Source organism: Drosophila albomicans, chromosome 2R, assembly GCF_009650485.2.
Source record: "Drosophila albomicans strain 15112-1751.03 chromosome 2R, ASM965048v2, whole genome shotgun sequence".
Lineage (NCBI taxonomy): Eukaryota > Metazoa > Arthropoda > Insecta > Diptera > Drosophilidae > Drosophila > Drosophila albomicans.
In genome coordinates this window covers 26,191,212-26,214,851 of record NC_047631.2, presented here as the reverse complement: position 1 = coordinate 26,214,851, position 23,640 = coordinate 26,191,212, and the positions used below count along the sequence as shown (strand labels likewise).

The window sequence follows — 23,640 nt, the reverse complement described above, 5'->3', positions numbered from 1 at the left end:
TTAGAGTTCTTTTTGTGATAGATAAGTTAAAATGATTTGTGAGATTTGAACTAGATTTCTTGCGAGAATTTTTTGTGAAATATTTTGTCAGTTTTTTGTGAGAACTAAACCCGTTTTTTATCTTTACTCTTACTTATTATTATCAACTTGTATAAGTATTTAATTTAATCTTTAGTTGTTACAGTTCTTTATATTTCTTTTAATGCTGGATTTTTTGAGACCTAAATTAGAATTTCTACCTTTACTCATTTATATACATTTTTATTAATCTTTTATAGTCATTTTATACAATTAAATAGCTTGTAAGCTTAACCAATTTAGAATGTTAACTCGTAGGTTAAAGGTGATCAACTTGTATCTCAACTGCAGCTGATAAAATTAAGCGAAATAAACTTGAGTTTTTGTGATTTGCCATGAATGCAATTTCAAGCTAAAGCAACAGCTTCTAGACTTATTTAACAATAATCTGATTGTCTTTGGAACCATGTATTTTTGCAGTCATTCAATGCCAACCAACTTTTGTGTGTTATTGTTATTGGCATTCTCTTTAAAAATTCGCATTTGTCGCGTTAATTTTCAATTACTTAAGAATGCATTCTGCGGCCACTTCGAATGAAAGCGCACGATTTGTATACGTGAATATTGTGCTACACATTATACATTATACATTATATAAACAGTTGACGAAAAAAAGCAAAAGCAAAAATCAAATCAAAAGCTGCTACACAAAACCTTGAATCAATTGATACGAAATGTAAAAATTCTAACAAGAAAAGCAGCAACAACAAATAAATGAGAGAAAAAAAATAAAAAACCGGACAAAGCGCCGCAGTAAATTAGAATTAGAATTGAACTTGTTGTGCCATATTTGGTTACAATTTCAGTGCTTAATTCCGCAAACGTCAAACGATGCGAGATTGTGAGAGGGGGAGGGGGAGAGAGTCGAATGAAGGCGTGGCAAATGGGTGTGCGAGTGTGTGTGTGTGTGTGAGTTTTGGAAGCACGAGCACAAGCACAAGCTCAAGGGTGCGGGGCCTAAGGCTTGGCAACGACGTGTCGCATTCGACTTGTACAATTTCTAGCTAAGTATTTTCATTTATTTACTTTTCTGCATTGCACAAATAATAATTGCGAATGTAGATATGAATACGAGTGCATTTATTCAAATTGCCAGCTCATTGAGTTGCTGTTGTTGTTGTTTGTGTTGCAGTACAAAATATGCTTATTAATTAAAAGCGATTAATTTATGTCTAATTGCCGTGTGTAAAAGTTCTCAGCAGTCCAGTTTTTTTTTTTACCCTGCAGCCACTTGATCAAAACGACGGTATATACTATATGGCATTGCACTTAGCTGACCTTTCGATGAGAGTTCGTAATGTGCGAATTTGAATTTACAATACTGCTAAATACTGTTTCGCATTTAAATATTTCATTTAGTTGGCGAACAACACAAATTATCTAGCTGTAATTATTATAATTAAATATATCGATTTGGCTGCTATTATTTCTCAACTACTTTCGAGTATTCTTTAGCGTTTCAAATTGCCATTTCTATGGCATATTTCGTGCTACGTAATCCGACTTGCATTGATCTTGAACTTCTAGAAATCTAAATCGAATGCAACAACATGAAAAATATCAATCACAAAATTAACGAATGCCATGCACAAAGCATACTCTGTGTAATATGCTATAACAGTTGCCTGTTTGCATGTGTGTGTATCTGTGTGAGCTAAGGCATGCATGAAAGTCAATTGGGTGTGTGAGCTGCCTGTTGAGCAGAAGCAGAAGCAAAAATATAATATAATACTTTTAGTATGAAATTTGAAGTACATTTTAATGAATTATTTGTTTGATAGAAAGTTCCGACAGCTGCCTGCTTCATTAAAAAAATGCCAGCTAAAAAGGTGATAGATTATTCTGTGATTTTATACCCGCTAAGCAAAGAGTAGAAAGGGTATTATAAGTTTGTGTCTTCGTCATATTGGGTATATTTTAGTACATGTTTCAGTATTAAATATTATAATATTAATATACGTAATTTTAAGAAAACAAATATAACCGTAATAATGTAATAGTGTACCCATATACCAAATATAGTACTGAATACTGAATATTTTCAGTATATTAATTTGGTTTTTTTTCATGAAACAATATAACTGTAATAATGTCATAGTGTATCCATATACCAAATATAGCATTGGGTACATCTCAGTATTTTTAGTATATTTTAAGAAGAAAATATAACTGTAATTATGTTATAGTATATCCAAATACCAAATATAACATTCAGTAGATGGTAGTATTTTGTTTATATCAATTCGGTATATTATAATGCAAAATATAACTGTAATAATTTTCTAGTATATTTATATACCAAATACAGCACTCGGTATATTTTAGTATTTTATTCAGTATATAATTTTGATATATTTAAAATATTACTTTTATTGAAAATGTGTAGCGGGTATGTCACAGTTAAGCTCACTCGACTATAGGTTTCTTCCGTGTTTTTTTAGAGATTACAAGTTCAAGTGAAAATCAAAGTTGCGTTTGTAATTCGAGTGAATTTTAATGGGCGAGCGGTACTATCTCATTTCATCAATTAAAAATAATTAAACTAGCATTTGCTAGCTTTACAAAATTAATTTTTGCTCATTTTCTATGCATGACTTTCTGATACTATTTTCCATTAAAGCTCAACAGTAAAAAGGGGATTCGAGGTGCATCAACCGCAGCTCCAGGGCCAGCTGCTTGAACCTCTGCCCCAATCTGTGGCTCTCAGTCTCAGTCTCAGTCTGTGCTACGTCTTCATTGCAATATGTATCATTTGCATCTACATGATGACTTTTTATGCATTTTTTCGCATATTTGATTACACATGCGCCTCTTTTGACAGCTTTTCTCTAAGCCGCTGTCTCACACACTTCTTCTCTCTCTCTCTTTCTCTGTGTCTCTTTCTAGTCTCTGCATTTGTTTGTTCGTTTAGTGAGCCCATTTTTTTGTACATTCATTTTTTCTTTTTATTTTTTCGTTGCTTATTGACGTTTCTACTTATTTAGTGTATTTTGCGCATTTTCGTACATGCTGAAAATTCTCTAATTCTTTGGAGGGAAACTTGTTTTTTGTTGCTGCCCCGCTCTGTCTGCCTGTCTTGCAGTCTGTGACCGATTGGCTTTGTTGCTTATTTTCATTAACAAGCCTTTATGTGTACAACAGTAACTCTCTGTGTGTGCATATGTGTGTGTGTGTGTGTGTCTAATGTCTGTGGCAAAATTCGCTAAACAAACAAATTTTACTGTTAAGAGAAACAGCAACAAAACTTGTATGCATTTCGGGGTGTTAATTGTGTTGCACTTTGCCAAAGCTTCAAAGCTTCACTCGCAGTTGCAATTTCAGTTCAAGTCGAAACCAATTTTGTAGTTGTTGTTGTTGCTGCAGTTTAAACTAAGGCGTGCATTGTATTTCATTTTATTTACGACGCGACGTTTTATTGCAATTTGTTGTAAATTTAGTTCTACCAAATTTGGAGCCGCACAAAGTGATGTCGCCCACATTTCGTTCTCTGTCAATTTGTGTTTTTTGGAGCTGGGGCGCCTGACATTTTGCCTTTTGTGCGGGGGAAAAGGCCTTCTAAATGTGTAGATATATGAATATATGTCAAAAAGAGAGACATAACAGCAGGCTAAATGTAATTTGGAGTGCTCTAATCAATTAGTCAGTTTGGTTTTAACCGCATTACGCTTGCGCTGTCAAAGCAAAGCACAAAAAAAAAAGAAAGGAGAATGCCTAATTAATAAAAAGCATCGTGGCAGAGACAAAGGTAATCATAAAACAAAAAGAATTAAAAAAAATACAAGGAAACACCACTTAGGAGCTTCTAATTCAGTTTAGATATATACATATATGTAATGTATATAGTAAAGTATAGTATAGAGAGAGAGAGAGAGTAGGCATAGGCAACACAACGCACTTAACCAAATCGAATTCCCCATTAAAGAATTGCAACCTGCCTAACCCCTAACCATGTTGATGAGAACTAACCTATACGATGGAAAATGAAAGAAATTGTAATAATGCGGTTGGGACATGCGTGGCTTGTGATGGGGTAGGCCCAGCTACTATCTATCTATGTATATAGCTAGCTAGCTAGCTTGGCTCTCTAAATAGGCCTCTGTAATATAATTACATGCGAGTGAGCCCAGAGAATGAACACAGCAAAACAGCATGCAACGAAGAATTATTAAAGAAGCGCAAAGAGCATAAACAGCTAAAAAGAAACACACACACACACAACTGACAGATAGATTGTCAGCGGGGGCAAAAATGCAAAAAATGAACAGAAAACAAAAGGGAAGACATAATGAAATTCACTTGTCCATTATGCACTGCAATTATATTCTAGAGACGTACCTTTGGCCAGCCAGAGTTGCCACAGCATATTTTTTTTGTGTAAATTGGCGCATGTCGACGCGTTTTTAAATGCAATTAATTTGCAATGCATTAGAGCGCTTAGAGTTAAGTTGCGTTCCCTCATGTGCAATTCTAATTGCCAATCTCAAGAGAGAGAAAGAATTTTGCACACATTTTGTCAACGATGAAATTAAAAAGTGTCGGGAATAATGGATATCTTTTAGCGTAACACTGAACGCAAAAAGTATCTAAGAAACAGTGTGAAATTTATAAAGAAAAGTAGCTCAAGGTATCAGCAACTTTTTGTAATACAAATATCTCAAATATTGAAGAAGAATAGCAGTTCAGGAACTCGATATCATTATAGCATAATTCCACACAAGAAAGTATCTCAAATATATTATAAACTTTATAAAGAAAAGTGGTTTAAGATACTAATAATCTATACTGCATATCTTTTAAGCATATTTCCCAATCATTAAACACAAACAAGAGTCTTAAATATATGCTAGTGAAAAATGTATAAAGAAAAGCAGTTCAAGGTATCAGCAACTTTTCATAATACAAATATCTCAAATATACCAAAGAAAAAGCATCTAAAGACATCAGGAACACGATATCTTTTTAGCATAATTCTCAAACATTGAACACAAAAAATTTCTCAAAAATGCCATAGTAAAAAATGTATAAAGAAAAGCCGTTGAAGACAATAAAAAAGTATCTCAAATATACAAAAAGAAAAGCAGTTCAAGAGACCAACTCTAAAGATAATTCCCAAACATTTGAACACAAAAAGCAACTCAAATGTACAAAAACAAAGTGTCGCAGCTATTTTTTAAGCTTGCGAGCAAATTTATAAAGAAAAGCAGCCAGCAACAAACAAAAAAAGTATCTGCAAGATACGAAAAGTAGCTCCGAGATACATTAGCAAGAACAAGAAAAACGGCGACGTAAAATCAAATCGCAGCGAATATAAATTGCAGTTGAGTTTTCAAGGTTTTCCAGTTCATGGTTTTTAGCGTCTCGCACTTTTGTGTGAGTGCGCGAGTGTGTGTACAAGTGTGTGTGTGTGTGTGACAAGGCGACGGTCGCGCAACACAACAATAGCAACAACAACAATGATCTCTGCTGGCGTCTGCGTCTGCGTCGGCGTCGACGTCGCTCTTGTCATAGGCGCTTAGACACACGTGAGTTATTGTTGTTGCTGTTGCTATTTCTATTGCTGCGGTTGACTCGCTGTTATCGTTGTTGTTGCTGTTGTTGTTGTTGCGGCTGGGCGCTCCCGCATAGTCTAGCTGCTGGCTTTTGTTTTTTTTTATTTCTATTTTAAATTATTTTAATTTATTTTCCATGCACTTTTTTTAGTTTTCGTTGCTGTTTTGTTTCATCTAAATTATGCAAACGTTTTACGTGAATTTTATTTAAGATTTCATTGTTGAACAAGGAACCAAACCGATTGAAATGTAACCTTGCAGACACAGCTGCCAATTGAGTATTGTTTGCTCTGTTCGAAGATTTCTTTCTCAATCTCAATGCAACCTTCCTTTGCTAGCCAGAGGCAGACAAACGAAATCGCAAATAAAATAGATGCAATTTCTCATATTTACTTTTTTATTATTCCCGTTATCAGTTATGCCTTGACTGTGGCTCTGGCTCTGTTGCCAAGCAGACGAAGGTTACACTGTGTTTAAACTGGCCAGCACATCATTGTGTCCGTCTTTCTGTCTGTGTGTCCTGTATCCTCTATCTGTATCTGTATCTGTGCATATTGGCACGTCATGTCTCTGTCTAGGAAGAAGTGGGCACAAACTTCAAGATTGCCATGGCTGACTGGCATTTTCCTCACCATTAGCAAAAATGCCATTGAAAATAAATAAATGCGCCAAGATGAAACAGGGGACTGAGACAGGATATTCCGGCCAAGGAGCGTGTAAATAAATATGTCTGCCAGCAATTCAATTCACAAACGTTTCCGTTCTTCTTCGTCTAACTAGTTAAACTGTTATTATTTGTACGTAATGCGATTTATAAGTACTCGCAACAGATCTCTGCGCACACCTAGACAATGCCATTTGAGGCTTACGGGGAAACTTTAAATACAAAAACTTTTCGATTACAAAAGACTACAGCGTACATTTCCATTAGTTGCCAGCAGATGTGCTCACTGCTAAAAAGTTGAAAAAGTTGAAGGGATCTTAAACAAATAAACAAGCTTAAGTATTTTGCTAGTTTAATAGTTTAAATAATCGAACAAGCTGCTTAATATATATTGTATTAAAAAAAAAGATTCTTTATTAATTTTATATTTGCTTCTATCAACAAAATTTGCTATATTTACTCGATGAAAAGTTTATAAATTTTGCAATATTAAATTCATATTTTTCTTTATCAAAAAATGTGTTGTATTTACTCGATAAAAAGTTAATAAAGACTTCAATTTATTGGCAGTATTTTGAACAATTTTTGTATTATTTTGCGTCAACTAAATATTGTGCTATGAAAATTACAAAAATTGTGAATTATAAAATTGTTTCAAGTGTAAAATATGTAGCAATAAAACTACTAAAAAGTATGAGTTAAGGAATTGTATAAAATTTATGTTCATCAATTTGAAATGTTAAAACAAATGTGTTAAAAATATTGAAAAAAAAATCTGAACTAAACATTTCTTTAAAATTTGTTTCTATAAATTGAAAATGTTGTATGTTAAATATTGTTTACTATTTATGTTACTTGAACTTTTTTTACTGTCAATGAAATAGTTGGAACTTAAATCTTTGAATTAAAATATTGTTTACTATTTACTTCGGTTTTTATTATTTTTATACAGTCATCGAAAAAGTTGTACTAATAAAATATCTGATTGAAAACATTGCTTAAAATGTCTGAAAAAAATGTCATAAATACTTTTGTGTAAAAAATTCTATCATTGAATTTTTTCGGTATTTTCTATTTGCGTTTTTTGTGCTGTTTGCATAGTTCGATTTGCGTTTGGTTGTTGTCGCTTCGTGTTTGAATCTGAATGTGCAAATTCATTTGCGTTTGTTTAGCACATTTTCTACGCGAATGCATTTCAAATGCGGCTTCGAATCGACATGGATCGAATAGACGGGTCGGGACTTGTCTCTGACTTTGGATCGCGGACTGACCATGTAAATGTGTCAAAAATTTTGTCACCAATATTCCGAGTCTCTCTCTCTCTCTGTGTGTGTGTTTGTTTGTTCAATTGTTCACTTGACCGTTTTTATTGTGTTGTTTTTTCAGCTTCAAGCGTGACAAATTTCATTACAAGTGCATTCGATTATAAGCAGCTCTATACACAGACGTACAGACAGACAGACATTACTCATACGCCCCGTTGTGGGTAGAACGAAAAAAAAATGGGGTTGGCAATTCGTGTAATTAAACTATGTGAAGCATTTGATAAGCGCACCAGCAATTAGAGCTATTGAGACGCTCCGTTTATCCCTGGAAGTCAGCTTAGCGAAAATATGACAATAAAGCGCCAAGGGGCGATAACACTGAGGCAGCATACAGTGAGGCCACGCTACAGCGAACGCTACAGCTGCAGCGATGGCGTTGGGCAAATGTTTGCCAAAGCGCGCCACGGGAAACTCAATATGGTTTTGTGTACCTGCCACACAAAATGGCCACGCGCTGCGTTTCAATTTTTTTCGCACAACAAATTTTTCTCTCTCTCTCTCTCTCTTTTTATCGTTTGTTTTATTTTTGTTGGCATTGTTGTTTGTTATGGCTGGCTTTTGTTGCAGCAGCAACAGCAGTAGCAACGAGCTGAACTATGAATGCAATTTCGTAAATTATTTTCCTTTTAAGTAATTATTAAGGTGTGGTCCGGCTGCTTCGCTGGCAGTTTTCCACGTCTTCGACGTTGCATCGTCAGTCAGTCAGTTTCGCAGTCAGTTTAACAGTTTACCAAACACAACAAAAGCCACATTGTTTTTGCTTTTATTGTTAATACATTTTGTTTACTATTTTGCAACTACTACTATTTTGAGTTATTCATCCATTATGCGCCATTTAACTAATAACAGGGCTGCCTTCGACTTCGACTTCGACTGCTGACTTTGCCAGTTTTGCACTCATCAGTCACTTGCGCATTCACTCACTCGCTCACTCATTCATTTAGTCAGTCATGCACTCATTCAGTAGTCAGTTTAGTCGTTTATTAAGTCACTCGAGTCATTCATTTCAGTTTTGAAGCGACTTTTGCGCCTTTGCGTTATCCTTTGGCTTTCCATCAAAAGTCATCATAAATTTTGTGGGTGTTGCCCTCAAGAGCCGACGGCTTTACGATGGCACTTAATGCCAACCAATACTGTTAATTATTTGAGCAGCAATGAAGACCTCAGGCAAAGCCCCAAATTATCAACTCAGCTACCTGTTTTCACTGTTTTAAGTTTCTTCATTTTTAGTTTGGCACACGACAACAAATTGATCAGTGTCTGATTTCTAACAACAAAAGCGGGCAACTCGCCACTTTAGGCCGACAACATGAATGGCAAATTACAAAACAGTTAAGTAGCAAAACAGCCAAACACTATTAACAACAACACAAACAGTGTAACAACAACAACAATCAAAGCGTACAAATTTGCTGTAATACAACAACAATTACATTAAAACGCGACCATAAACGTGCAGTGCTCAAGTTGGACTTGGCTTCGGCCAAAATGAAGCCACGAATGCGGCATAAACACTGAGACGATGAGTGAGGCAGGCAGCCAGCATCAAGAGTGAGAGCAAGAGCCAGAGCAACAAAAGTTGAGGCAGTGGCAGGCGCTACCAAAGTCATTCCACACCTTGTAAAATCAACAAAAAGGCAGCCAAGAAGCAGATAAACTAGGTAGACTGAGAGAGAAGATGACTGAGCGAGCAAGAGAGTGAGAGAGAGATGGTGTTGCAGGCGTGCAATTTGCAGCCGCAGCCTAGAAAAATAATTGCATGTGGATGCCAGGGCAGCGGGCGGCAACAGGGAATGGAAAATGGGAATGGGCCTAAGCCGCGTCATTCATGACGACGACGACGCGGCATTTGCTGCAAGTGCAAGTGCAGCTGTAACATTAACATGCAACCAGCAACAACAACAACAACAATAACAGCAACTGCTGCTGAGATGCAGATGCATTTAACGTCATTGTTGTTGCTGTTGTTGTAGTTGTTGTTGTTACTGCCAGGCAGCAGGTGAATTGCACGATTTTCAATGCAAAAGTCAAGAGCGCCAACGGAAAAAAGTCGTTAGCCAAGTTTTGCTGCATAGCCCAGTCAGTTGTAACTATTTTGCCGTTGTTGTTGTTGCTAGAACTGTAGCAGCAACAGCAACATTGACCAAACTAAACATAGTCAGCAGGCCGGCTGCATTTTGCTCGATTCGAGAGCCAAGCCGAGTGTTTGGTAGCAGCTTCCTTTTGGCAGTTGCTTGACGTTGTCTTCCACAAAGCCACTTCTGGCCCCTAGCTGCCTTTGGCTGCCTAGCTCTACCCTTATCCTCTGCACATCTACATATAGTACTAGAGGATAGATCTGCATGCCAAGGCGAAGCCAAGGAGAGAGAGACAGCTGTTTCCGTTTGTAAAATGTTTGGTAGTCTCAATTTGATTGGCAAGCGATTGCCATTCCAAGACATTGATGTTTCTTTCTCCTTCTGCTTCTGCTTCCAACCACATTTAAATGTGCCTGGCCAGCTAATTACGTTGCATTTACTTACAGCTTACCACACGCGTCGTGTGCGGGCCACAAACACAGCAAACGTTCGAGTTTAAGCCATGTCAGCAAAAGCTTTTTCGCATTTTCATTTCATTTATTAAATGTATTTAATGTTCACACATTTGTCACGTTGTTTGTTTTGTTTTCGTTTGTTTATGATGCACTATTTTTCCCCCATCCCCTCTTCTTTTGCTTATCTGTTTTTCTTTTTTTTTTATATTGGCAACTCGAGTTGTCAGCTATCTATCTAAGAAAAAAAAAACAGCTGCAAACTGCAATTCGATCAGCTGAATTTTTGTTATTTACACAATTTGTTTCTACTTACGTAATTATTGTATTCGACTTTATTCGCGTATTAAAAACACTTTTAATCCTCAGTGCGTTCTCAAGCGAAATGAAGGCGAATTTATTATATTTTGTTTTGATTCATTTCGATTTGGTAAACAAACACCGAAAATTACGAACAAAAGAAGTGCGAGCGCGGATTCACCATTAATTATATATATTTATATTTATATTTATATTTAAATTGGATCAACAGAAATTACATGGCGCATTTATTAATCACATGTGATTTGCGTCATTTTCATCAATGTTTTTGTGTGGTTTTGATATTGTGAAGTTTTTGGTTTCTATTGCGTCTTGAGAATTAAGTAAATAAGCTTCGAATTTGGATTAAAATAACTACGCCAAAGGGGGACTACTATGAGTAAGCGAGTATATATATTATTTATAAAATAACATAAATAAAGATAAGAGAGTTTGTAATTGTGAATTGAGAGAGCAATGAGGTTGAGCGCATAAATAGAAAAGGTGGTTGCTATGTGTTTGTAGAAATAGTACAATTTAAATAGTAATAACTATAATAATTATAGTATTTAAAATTAATAAATTGACGAAGTTGAAAAGTAAAGAACGAAAACTTCCATTGTGGTAAAGTTTTTTTTATTAAATAAATAAGGAAAAGAGATCGAACGAATAAGTAAGAAAAGTAGTTGCTAGATGTTTGTGGAATGCATAAAACTTAAATGAATACAATACTGATAATACTAAAAATGAATAAAATAAAAAATAAATAAACTCAATATCCTCATATTAAAAAGTGAAGAATAAATAGTTCTATTATTTATGATTTAAATTCAAAAATGAAGTTAAAAGAATATTTGTGCAAATACGATTGCTAGATTTCTGTAGCTTACATCAAATTTAAATATACAAAATAATAGAATAAGAATCTCATTAAAAACTTATGAATTTATAAATTTTTAGAGCAACTGCAGATTGAAGACTGAATAATTCAAATACAGTAAAGAATATTTATTAAATGTAGACAGAAATGAGGACAAATAAATAAGTAAGACAGAGCTGTTGCTAGACTTTTGTAGAATGCATAAAAGTGCAATATACAAATTATCAGAATAATAATAATGATAATAAAAGCTCAATAAAAACTAAGGAATTTATAAATTTAAGGAACATTTTCAAAATAAAAAGAATTTTTATTTCGATTCTGTATAAATAAATGAGGTTGACCAAATAAGTGGAAAGAACTATTGCTAAATTTTTCTAGCACGCCCAAAATTTTAATATAAAAATAATAAAAATATATGAATTATGCTGAATTAATAAATTTCTAGACTTGCAGGATATCTGTGAATAATTCTATTATGAAAAAAGATTATATATATTTTTAAGTTTATTAGTTTCGAATTAGTTATTTATTCTAATCATTTCCAGTGCAACATTTTATAGATATAAACATAATTGAATAACTAATAAATTTCTCAGTTTACAGAGCATCTTTTAGTCCCCCTCAAATTGAACTTTCTCAATTCACAACTACAACTTCAATTTGTGCACTTCTAATTCGGAATTCTATGCCTGTGGGTAGCAATAAAATATAACTATAGAGAAATCATATTATATTTACGACATATTGTAAATAAACGAATGCAATGATTGAGCTGCGGTTATCAGCAGCAAGTTTTGTGGAAATATAACAAATACGTATGCACAATATTTGTGGCTAGTATATAGAAATATACTATATACATATATGTGCAATTATAATAAAAATTAAATTGCGATAATTTGAACTATGCGCGTCAAGAGTCGAACGATAGTGCAAAATAATTGCCAAGCGATCGCTGCACTTGCAGCTGCATTGATTTTGTTTTACATATAACTATATAACACAAATTTATATATATTATATACAATATTGTACACTACTAATAAAATATATATAAAATGTATATGTGGCAACAGTCTGTGAAAATTTCAGCAACAGCCAGAGAGAGGGGAAAAAAAAATCAATTTTGTGCGCTGACTGATAAGAAAGCGCAAAAAAATATTTCCGCTTTGGGCGTTTTCTCATTTCACATTTTTTTTTGTTGTTGTTGTACATAAGAAAAGCATGTTGAATGTATATACTGCTTTTTTTTTGTTCAATAATTTGTTGCTTAATTTTTGTGCTGTTGTTGTTGTTGTTGCTCAGATTTCACAAGTAGCCGACGTATTATCAGCGAGGCAAAAGGCACAGAGAGTGGCCTCCTCTGTTGTCAGCATTTCAGCATTTCATTTTTTCGCAATTTGGGTCAGAATTGGCTGCGTCAGGCCACCTGATAAGCAACTTACACATCATCACATACAAGTATATATATATATATATGCACATACATATATGTATATTCTTGATAACAGATTGCGAATTATTGTGAATTAACAACTATAACTATCTTTTTCGCCGTGCCGTATTGTGATCACTTTGAGATACAACTTTAACGATTTATGAACTTCCGCTGATAGCGATTTGATATCGTCAAGGTGTTGAATGAATTGTATAACTCACAGAGTTATCATAGTTGTGAATAAGTAAGTATCTTTTAGCTTTGTATCTTTGTGCTGTGTGTCAACGCACTTTGCACTTGCTGCCAACTTGTGTCCTTAAGCTGATGTATCTCTTTTCTTTTATGCGAACAGCGATCATCAAGTGAATGTGTGAGTATCTGATAGCTTGTCGCATTGTTTGCCTTTGTTTGCTTTGTTGTTGCTCTTGCTGTTGTTGTTGTTGTTGGCAGTGAAGGACAATGTCAATGAGGCATTGCTTAAATTTACTTATACTTATTTTTGTTGTACTTATTGCTGATAAGCGTTCGAAGAACTTGGCCCGAAAAAGTCAAGTGAAAGGAGTTTTGTTGCGCAAGGTTATTGTTACAATCGGTCAATTAAATATAATTGCCAAATAAGTGAACATGATATCAAATCAGGAATTATGCAAGCAACACAAATCGATTATGTTGCAATTTTAGGCAATAAATTAAGTGTGTTTATCTTCGAGGAAGTGAGCGGAATAAAAAATGCAAAAAAGTTGATACGTCCCCTAGAACTTCGCTAGAATCTATTACAAAAATAATTCCCGAACAGCTGAGTCAGCAATTTGCAAGTATAAACCCAATACGATAAATGCATAAAACAAATTTTGTTTTCCGATTCCCCAGAACTTGACAAATTTATGAATTAAAACTGCGAGGAATAGTTGTATAAAGTGATTTTTTTTCCCAATAAATGTATAATAAGATCGAAAAAATCAAGTTTTTCGAAAATGGTCAAGACTATTAATTTAGAAGTTAATGATTTATCTGTAAGATAAATGGGTAGTATATTTAATCATATTTTATCTTTTTGATTCCCCAGAACTTTGACAATTTATGAATTGAAACTGTGAGATGAATATTTCCTCAGTAAAGATTGAAAATAAAGTCAACTCTTTTCTCAAGTTGACTAATTAATAAGTTAATAATTTAACTGCTTAATAAATGTGTTTGCCTTCTTAGCTTTCTGATTCGACAGATCCTTGGCAAATTTATGAATTGAAGATGCAAAAAGGAATTTGTATACTAATAAAGATTGAAAATAAATTCAACTCTTTTCTCAAAATGACTAATTTAAAGTTAATACTTTATCTGCAAGATAAATGTGCAGTATATTAAATCATTCTGGTTCGCCATAACTTTGACAATTTTCTAAATTGAAACTGTGAGATGCATAAAGTTGGATAAACTGATATTTTCCCAAATAAAGTTCCAATAAAAAGTCATCTCTTTTTTCAAGTTGACTAATTAATATGTTAAATATTTATCTGTATGATAAATGTGAAGTTTGTCTCATTTTTCTGTTTCGTCAAAGCTTTAACAAATTTCGAAATGACAACTGTGAGTTGCATACAGATGCAGAATGTTTATTTTTCCGATAAAGATTGAAAATAAAGTCAACTTCTTTCTCAAGTTGACTAATTAATAGGTTAATAATTTATCAGAACGATATATCTTATATATCTGATTCATCAGAACTCCCACATATTTATGAATTATAAATATATGTTTATATTTCCCAATAAAGATTGAAAATAAAGTCAACTTTTCTCGAGCGCGTCTCAAGTTGATTTTAATTAATATGTTGATGATTTATCTGTACGATAAAAGTGTAGATTATCTTATATTTCGTATTCGAACGAAAGTCGACATATAACATAATATAAATTATTAATATATATATTTCTCAATAAAGATTGAAAAATAAAGCGAATTCTTTTTTGCGCGCATGTCTCAAGTTGATTAATTAATAAGTTAATGATTTATCTGTATGATAAATGTGTAGATTATCTTATCTTACGAGTATGTATAGCCAAGAGATACGTACATAATTCATAGCTGCTGATGTGCATAGCATCACATATATTTCGCTTAAATTATTTTTGCCCAAAAGCCAAATTGATGTGGTGATGCTGCCGATGCTGCTGCTGCTGCTTGTTGTTGCTGCTGCTGCTGTTGACTGCGCAGTCGATGTAAGCAACAACAACAACAATGTAATAAGAGAAGCAACAACAGGGAACTCAGCGTTAAGTTGTTGTTGTTGTTATTTTTTTATTCGCTTCGGAGTTGTTTGGGGCGTTCTGCAGTAATTGTGTCTCGGTTGTTGATGCTGCTGCTGCGGCGATGTTGCTGCTGATGTTGTTGCTGTTGTTGCTGCTGCGATGTTGCTGCTGCTGCTGTTGCTGCTGTCGCTGACGCCGAGCAGCGCATACAGCGCAAATTTATATATATAAATATATTTTTATATACAATTTTTTGTTGTTGTATGCGCTCTGCCTATATACAATAAAAATTCTTCTCGTTTTTTTCTGATTTTTTTGGTTCGCGCACAAAAGGCAAAATGCAGGCAATTATTGTTGCAGTTGTTGCTGTTGTTGTTGCAGATTTTTTTGTTGATGCTATGTATTTTTTTTCGGGTTGGTATTTTCCTTCTTTTGTTGTTGTTTGATGTTTTATGTGGCGCACAAAGTAAATAATATGCAACGTGAAAATGAAACGGTTTTCAGCTTTTCCTTTTTTTTCCTCTGTTGAGCTCGCTTTGTTGTTGTAGTTGTTGTTGTTTATATTTCTCTTATGTTCAATTTACAGACAGGCGGCAATTGTGTGTGATTTGTTGTTGTTGTTGTTGTAGTTGTTGTTGTTGTATATTTTGACAGTTGCCCGTTGTTATTGTTATTGTTTGTTTTGTGTGTGTATTAATTATTATAATTATTTGGTGATATGTTTTATTTTAACATTTTATTTTGAATGCAGCATTTAAAAATAATTCAAAAGTAACTGCTACTTTTTTAATTATTTTCGCTAGTGTTTTTTTTTTCTTTCTTTCTTTCTTTTTTCTCTTGTTTCATTTATTTGTTGTTAGTTTAACGTTTTTATTTTAATGGATTGCACTTTTTATATATTTTGTTGTTTTTGTTTTGTTTCGTTTACGTTTACGTTATTTTTTATATATTTTTTGTATTTAACTCAACATAAATTTAATAACAAAAATATTGTTGTTGTAGCTGTTGTGTTTGTTGTATTTGTTGTTGTTGTTTATTATCTAGAATTGTAAATAAAATATCGTTGATGTTGATGATGAAGTTGTTGATGAGCAACGTTGAGAGACGTGTGAAAAGCGCGTCTTCAACGTTTTGCGATCGCAATGATTGCACAATTTTTGTATCTTGCAGATACAGATACAGATTTAATCAATCTTTTTCAACTATTCGAAAAATGCCAGTTAATTTCTCTTTCTCTCTTCTTTTTTTAATCTATTTTCTACACTGGAGTTGCATAATTTCGACTCTTCGCTCACGTTTCGCAGCAACGCAGATTCTTTTGTATTTTTTTCAATGGACTGCCGATAAGATTCGGCGCCGCTTAGCATTTTTTTTTTTTGCTTGTTCGTCTCTCACATTTTATTTTTTTTGTTTTTTATCAAATTTACTTAACGCTACAGCTCAACAGAAGTGAAAAAATTGTATATATAAAAATAAAGTGTGGAAAATAAAGCAGAAAACTCAACTGAAATACCAAATGAAATTAGCAAGCTGCTTCAACTGAACGCAAGGTGAGCGGGGGGGTTAGACAAGTGTGGGGGGGAGAGGGAGGAGGTCATACAAAAAAGTTGAGGGCAGCGAAAAATTGTAGAAAAATATTCGCCAGCTAAGTTGCAGCTGGCAAAAAAAAATAAAGAAAAACGAAAATGAAAACAACAAAAACAACTGAAAGCCATTGTAAATAGTAATTTAAGTTTTGGGCAAAAAGGATGTGCCAAAAAAAAAGGAAAAAAATAAAAAAATTGGGAAGAGTGAGAGATACAGAGAGAAAATGCTAACGAACGGAAGGTAAGCCAAGGAAATGCGAAAATCAAATGCTGCGCTGCAATACAGTTTTTCAGTTTTGTCAGTTTTTTACAGCAGGACATGGTTATCCGAAAAATGAGAAAAAACGCTGCGCAGCTGCAGCGCATTGCCAATTCGCTGCTGGCCAACAAAAATTTTTGCGTTTCGTTTCAGTTTTTTTGGCTATTTAATTTGCCATTTTTTCTAGCATATATCTGAGAGTTTTGCCCCCTCATTCTATTCGTTTTTTTTTGTTTTTTTGGGTTCTCGTTCATTATGCTGTGCTGCAAGCCCCGACGGCAAAGTAAATGCCTGAGCACCCTGAGAGACCTGGCCATTGTCATGCTGCACTAGAGACGGAAGAGGGGGAGAGACAAAAGGGGGAGAAAGGGAAGCTGAAGCGAATGGTTAAGTTGGTAGCAACGTCTCTCGTCTGTCTGACGAAAATTGAAACTGACAAAAATTTGTTACATTTTTGCCTGCACATAAAGTTCGCCCCGAAAGCCACCCAACCACAGTTTATTACAGTACTTCTACAGCGACTTCCACTTCTACTTCTATTCACTTCTTTTTTCAGCTTCTTTTTTTTTTGGCTGCTTTTGTTTGTTTTGTTTTACTGCTGCTGATGCTGCTGCTGCTGAAGTTTGCTACAGTTCATTTGTATGCTGAAGTACATTTTTTTCTCCATCTTTCTTTAATATTTTCTATTTTCATTTCTTTTTGTTTTTTTGTTTTTTTGTAAGTAAATTTGGCACGACAAATGAATTTTTTGCGCTCTGCGAACGTAACACGAAAAAAATATAAAATAGTGCAAAGTGTTTTGCGATATCGAGAATATGAGATGCGATGCGATGCGGTGCGTGATGCATTCGATTGATTGGCAATGAAAACTATTAACTATTGTTGTAGTTTATTCTTCACGTCTTTCACATTTGCACATTTTCATTTTGTATTTTTGTATTTTGTTGTAATTCACAATTTAAGCAATTCTTTGGGACATGTGCATTTTGTCACATTTGTTTCAATTGAAATATTGCCATTAATTATACAATATTATTAAGAATATAAATTGAATGCACATGGAGAAGACACACACACACACACTGAGAGACGGACTCACACACACAGACAAAGGCACACACGCACACACGCGGGGCAGTGCAACTATTCAACCAAAAGACCGAAATAAAAATGCATTCTATAAAAATTTTGCGAGTGCGCGAAAAAAAGTTTTCCGCGTTTTGCATGCCAGCGACAAACGGCGACGGCGACTGCGACGGTGACTGCGACGGTGACGGTGACGGCGACTGCAGCAGCCAGCCAGTCAGTCAGCCAGCGACCGCAATGCGAACACACACACACACACACACACAATGAAACACACGCACACTCGTAAGCAGCGACTGCAGCTTCGTTATTGTTGTTGCTATTATTGTTATTATTGTTGTCGCTTGTCAGTCAAGAACAACCGAAAATACATATAGTATATAAAAAACAACGAACGAACGCGCGGGCGACGACTTAATGGCAAAGCCAAGTGCGTGCATTGCCCAAAGGGCAAACGTTGCGTATACGCAATGTGTCACAGCTGCTGTTTTTGTGATTGAGCCATTTTTAACTAACACTGAACACTAACTAACACTTTTTGATATCACATTCATAAATTGTAATTGTAATTTTCTTTTTTTTTGTTTGCAGTTTTTCGCCATTTCCAATTTTGTAATTTTGTCTCCATTTTTGTTTTCGACACAAAGTACTATTTTTTAAACTTGTTTGTAATAATATTTCTTTTTTTGGATGGCGACTGATTAGAATGAAAATGAGAAATGCGCTTAATGCTTTACGATTGATATACGCGATCGTCGGACGCTACACCTCGGAACGACTCGGGCCGCGTCCGAAAATGCGTTCCGTTGCATATCGGATGCGTTGTGTTTATGCGACTGCCGAAGCCGACTGCAAAATTATATCACAACAACACGAAGACGGCGCTGGCGACGACGACGACGACGACGACAGCGACGTCAAAATTGCATACAAGCGCATTCATGCTTACGACAAAAAAAAACACAACACACAACAAAAAACTCAGAGCAAAAAAAAGCACACACAACTAGAATGCTGAGAGAGAGAGCAGCAGTAGCAAGAGAGCGCGAGAGCCATGTGCATGTGAGTGAGAGAGAGAGAGAGAGGAGCGTGTTGAGTCATTGAGTGCGAAAGGCGCGCAAACGCGAGAACTTTAGGAGTAACAGTAACGGGGTAAAGCCGCACTCACACACTCACCCGCATAGAGCAAAATACTAGGAGAGCAACTACAACACACACACAGACACAGACTTGCATTGCAAGCCGAGTGAGAGCAAAGAGAGCGTCGCCTGAGAGTGAGAACGAACGCATGCAAAAGAGAGAGCGCAGAAAATATAAGTGCCCAAGTGCAATGCAATGCAATTCTCGCCAGCACCAACAACAACAAAAGCTGCCTGCAACTGAGTCGAACTGACGGCGACTGCGACGCCAGCGCGCGTTGATAAAAAGCCAGCCGACTGCGCGCAGCGCTGCCAAAATAGCCGGTGTCGGAGTCAGTTGAGTAGTTGGTGCTAATAGTACGAATACGAGTGCGAATACACAAACACGAGTGGCGACTACGAGTACGACGAGTACTTGTTGTAGTTGGCCCAAGTTTGAATGTCGACTCAGCTGGCTTGACATTGTTGACAATTGACTGTAAGAAATGTAGCTTACAATTAACACACACACATACAAACAAAGACTCATGCACGCATCTACTGCAAAAGTCACTCAAATGCTTTGTAGGCCTTTCGCTCACGAGGCTAGAACAATGCAAAAAGCGCAGAACAGATAGAGAGACAAAACAGAATAGAACAGAACAGAACAGCACAGAACACAACATCTCAAATTTACTATTCACCACATTTTTTGTCGCTTTTTTATTTCGCACACGCACACAGCTGCTTATTAAGCAGCCACACTCACACACACACATTGTGAAAAAAATTGCATTGCAGCTGCTGCGCTGCTGCGTCGCTGCCATGGCAATTAGCTGGACTCTTTTTTTTTTGTCGATTATTTTGGGGAATGGGGGTCTGAGTTTTGGTTGCCAGCAATGCGGGCATTTTTTTAATGCATATATGTAAATATACAAAATCGCAATTTAAATATAATTAAAGCATAATAAAACTACATGTATACAATAAAATATGCATGCATGTTAATGTTAATGTTAATAGTGGGGAAATACCCTTTTGTTTGTGCACAGTTTTGAGTACTTATCAGCCCCTTAACAAGTGTCGTGTAAAGTACAATTTTACATATAAAGTTTCACTCAAAAATTAACCAACAACAAGAACAACAACAATGAAATACGCTCACTCATACATTAATAATCTGCTGCGAGCTGTGAATTCACCAGAGAGCTGCCGCTGCTGCTTAACCTGCTCTCCGCAAGAATTGCATTTCCTGCTCATTAATGACGCGTCGCCGCTGACGCGTGGTGAATTCGCCTCTGCCCCGTTTTACCCCATGCGCGCTCAGCCAGCCACTCAATTCGCCTCAAGCACTCAGAACTCGACTCAAGTGCGAGCAGGCGAAAAAGCGAGTGAGTGAGTGAGTTGCCTAGGCGAATGCAACATGTAAATGAGCTTGAGCTTTGCTTTGCTTCTTTTTGATTTTTTGTTTTTTTTTTTTTTGTGGGTCGCATTTGTATTGAACTTTGTTCTGCTTAATACTAAAACTAAAATTACAAACTGAACTGCAATTGGGCAGCAGCAGCTGCTTATTATGGATGAGCGATTAAATGCGCAGTTGACTTTCTGCAGCATGTTAAAGAAATATTGTGTTTACAGCCAAATCGCTGCACACTTTTCATTTCACTTGCATAAAGCAACAACTATCAACAGCAGTAACAGCAACAACAACAACAATAACTAAAGCGTTGGCAGTCATGTGCTGTGTGCGGCGTTGGCGGCAGTTAAACGACAACGACCTGCCTGACGCACGTTCAAGGTATTATCTCATAAATGCACACACACACACACAGTCATGCAGGCAAGCACACACATACACATATGTATGCATGAAGAGCCCTTGCTTGCCGCTATAACAACAACAACAACAACAGCGACGACAATAAACGCAACAGTTGCATCTGAGCAGAGCCAGCGACAGCGACTGCGACAGAGACAGCGGCAGAGACTGAAGCAGCGACAGCGCAGTTCCCGTTACCCTTTGAGCTGCGTAGCTCAGATTCAGATTTGCGCGACTTCTCGTTCATTGATTTATCGCTATTGTGCATATGTGTAATAATAACAAATAGGTTTCATATCACGCGGAGACTGCACGACTACCAAATACTGCGTAATGTACACAAAAAGATAACACACACGTTAATAATAATCAGCAAATAAGACTCTATTACAGAATTAGTCACACTTCTTTTTAGAGTAGCGAATAGATAAGAGTTGTAGTATAAAGATCAGCCGGATAGTGAATGCTTTTTAATGATATTTACAGATCTTAAAAAGAAACTATATAGGGGAAGCAGTTAGTGACGTTAGCTAAGCTTTTAAAGTTTTGTAAACTAGCCAAAATTCCCTAAGAAACAATTCATTAATGTTAAAAGTTAAAGTTTTCTAAACTAACCAGTTAAAGTTTTATAAACTAACCTAAATTCTGTAAATAGTAATGTTTCCAATTAAGAAATACAAAATAAATTATCATTATCCAAATTCTGTACAAACAAAATAAATAATTTTCGAAAAACTATGAAAAAAATAAATAAATTGTTATTTCCGTACCTTAATAATTACAAAATTGAATACGTAATAAAGATAAAATAGTAAATAAATGATTTCTCTTAGTTTTTTTTATATTATAACAACTAATATTTTTACTACCAATTATGAAATTTACTATTTAATTTATTTTTTCATAATTTCTGAAATATTACGCATTTGAAAATGTTCAGAATACTTTGTTCTTGAACTTCTTCTTATAAGAATATTATATTTTAGATTGCATCAGTGGCATAAAATAATATTTAGTCACTTGACTTTTGATAGATGTGCATTTCCTGCGCTTTACAAACTTTGCTTACAAATGAAGCAGTCTCTTTTGCTTCATTTTATGATTACAGGGTATAAGAGTATTAAACATAAAAGTGAGCACAGAGATATGCGTGCATTTTGCATTTAAATACATGCCATAAAGCTGTGCCAATGATAACAGCTGCAAGCTACACATTTAATACGCACACACACACACACTCCACGCACACGCACACACACACACACACTCATACTCACACTTATATATTCACTTATGAGTTACTAATTAACATGTAAGCAGACACGTAGTCGTTGTAGTAAACTCATCGATTCTCTTATCGTCGCTTTCATTTGCTTATACAGCACAGCAACAGCAACAACAACAACAAGACAGACAACAACAACAAAAACAGAGGTGACAACGCATTGCCACACACAAAAAAGTTATTGTGACATTTGATTTGATTTGCACAACATCTTTTTATTGAATCGATTTTCGAAATCAATTTTTTTGCTTCCCTTTTTATTGCTGCTGCTTCTGTTGCTTCTTCTGTTACTGCTTCTTCTTCTTCTTCTTCTTCTTCTTCTTCGACGTCGGCCGACTGATAAGCATTTAATCAATTTCGTATTATTTACTTATTTATGGAATGGCATTATTACTCGCCTATAAACACACACACACACATATATATACAGACGTATACTTGATATTTATTCGCATTGCACTCGCAGTTCGATTTTGATATTGCAATTTGTGTGGAATGTTTTTTTTCATATATATTTTTTTATCGTTTGCGTTTTTTAGTCGCAAGTCGCAACTAATGCAATGCCATATGATTCACATTTTGGGCTGTTGCAAGTGTTGTTTTTGTTTGCAATTTTTTGCAAAGATTAAAGTACATAAATGAGAAATTTGTGTGTTGGCAAATGTGTGCAAAGTTATTCTAGATATTGCACTACGACAACTTATAGCAACTTATTTACAAAAGCAAATAAACAAAACTGACATCGGAGGTCAGCTCTGGTTATAAATCTAGCCAATAATTCGTTGGCTACAAATCTGTTATCTCTTTTTCAATTTGCTAACTCTAAATTCACGCAGTTGAGATAAGCATCGATAGAAATCGCTGAATTTGCTGAAGAAAATATGCATAGAATCGAAAAGGAATTGAAGTTTAAATGGTTTATACTTATTTCCAATGATAATCGATTTTTGCTTCAACTCTACAGTATCTATTATTCCTGAAAATTAATGTGCAATCAGATATAAAGAACTTATAATAATAATTGTATATAGAAAAAACTGTTGCTGCTGTTTGTTCTGACTTGCTTTGATTGATCTGGTATATTTTGTACTCTATGGTATTCTAGTGGTATATTATTATAAAATCTTGAAATTTTTACGAACTGCGATAAAGTTGCATACAGTTGGAGATAAGATGATAAGTTGTTTAAAATTAATAAATCTAATTGTATATTGTTATTAAATCTTGACATATTCCGTTTGAATTTTTTACACACTGCACTAAATATACATCAAAATGAAGATAAGGTAATTTTAAAAATGTTATATAATAAAGTTACGGTATATTTTAAATCTAGTGGTATATTATTATTAATCGTAACAGGTTCAATTTAAAATGTTAACGCTATATATGCCTAACAATGAAGATTAAATTAATAATTTTTAATATGTTCTATAACAATATCATAGTATATTTTAAATCTTTTGGTATATTA

At 34.9% G+C, this 23,640-nt stretch overlaps 1 protein-coding gene across 3 annotated transcripts in view; it reads right to left on the bottom strand.

Annotated features, from left to right (window-relative positions):
- The window catches only part of LOC117576414 (putative uncharacterized protein DDB_G0282129), an 80,360-nt gene that overhangs the window by 29,384 nt on the left and 27,336 nt on the right, over window positions 1-23,640 (bottom strand). The window contains exon 1 of one of the 3 annotated variants that reach the window (XM_034261142.2): window positions 14,839-15,157. The exons of the other annotated variants lie outside the window; for them this stretch is intronic. Within the exon in view, the coding sequence (XP_034117033.1) occupies window positions 14,839-14,863 (25 nt within the window). The 5' untranslated portion in view covers window positions 14,864-15,157. Of the gene's footprint in view, window positions 1-14,838; window positions 15,158-23,640 lie in introns of those variants that run through there. 3 annotated transcript variants of the gene reach the window in all.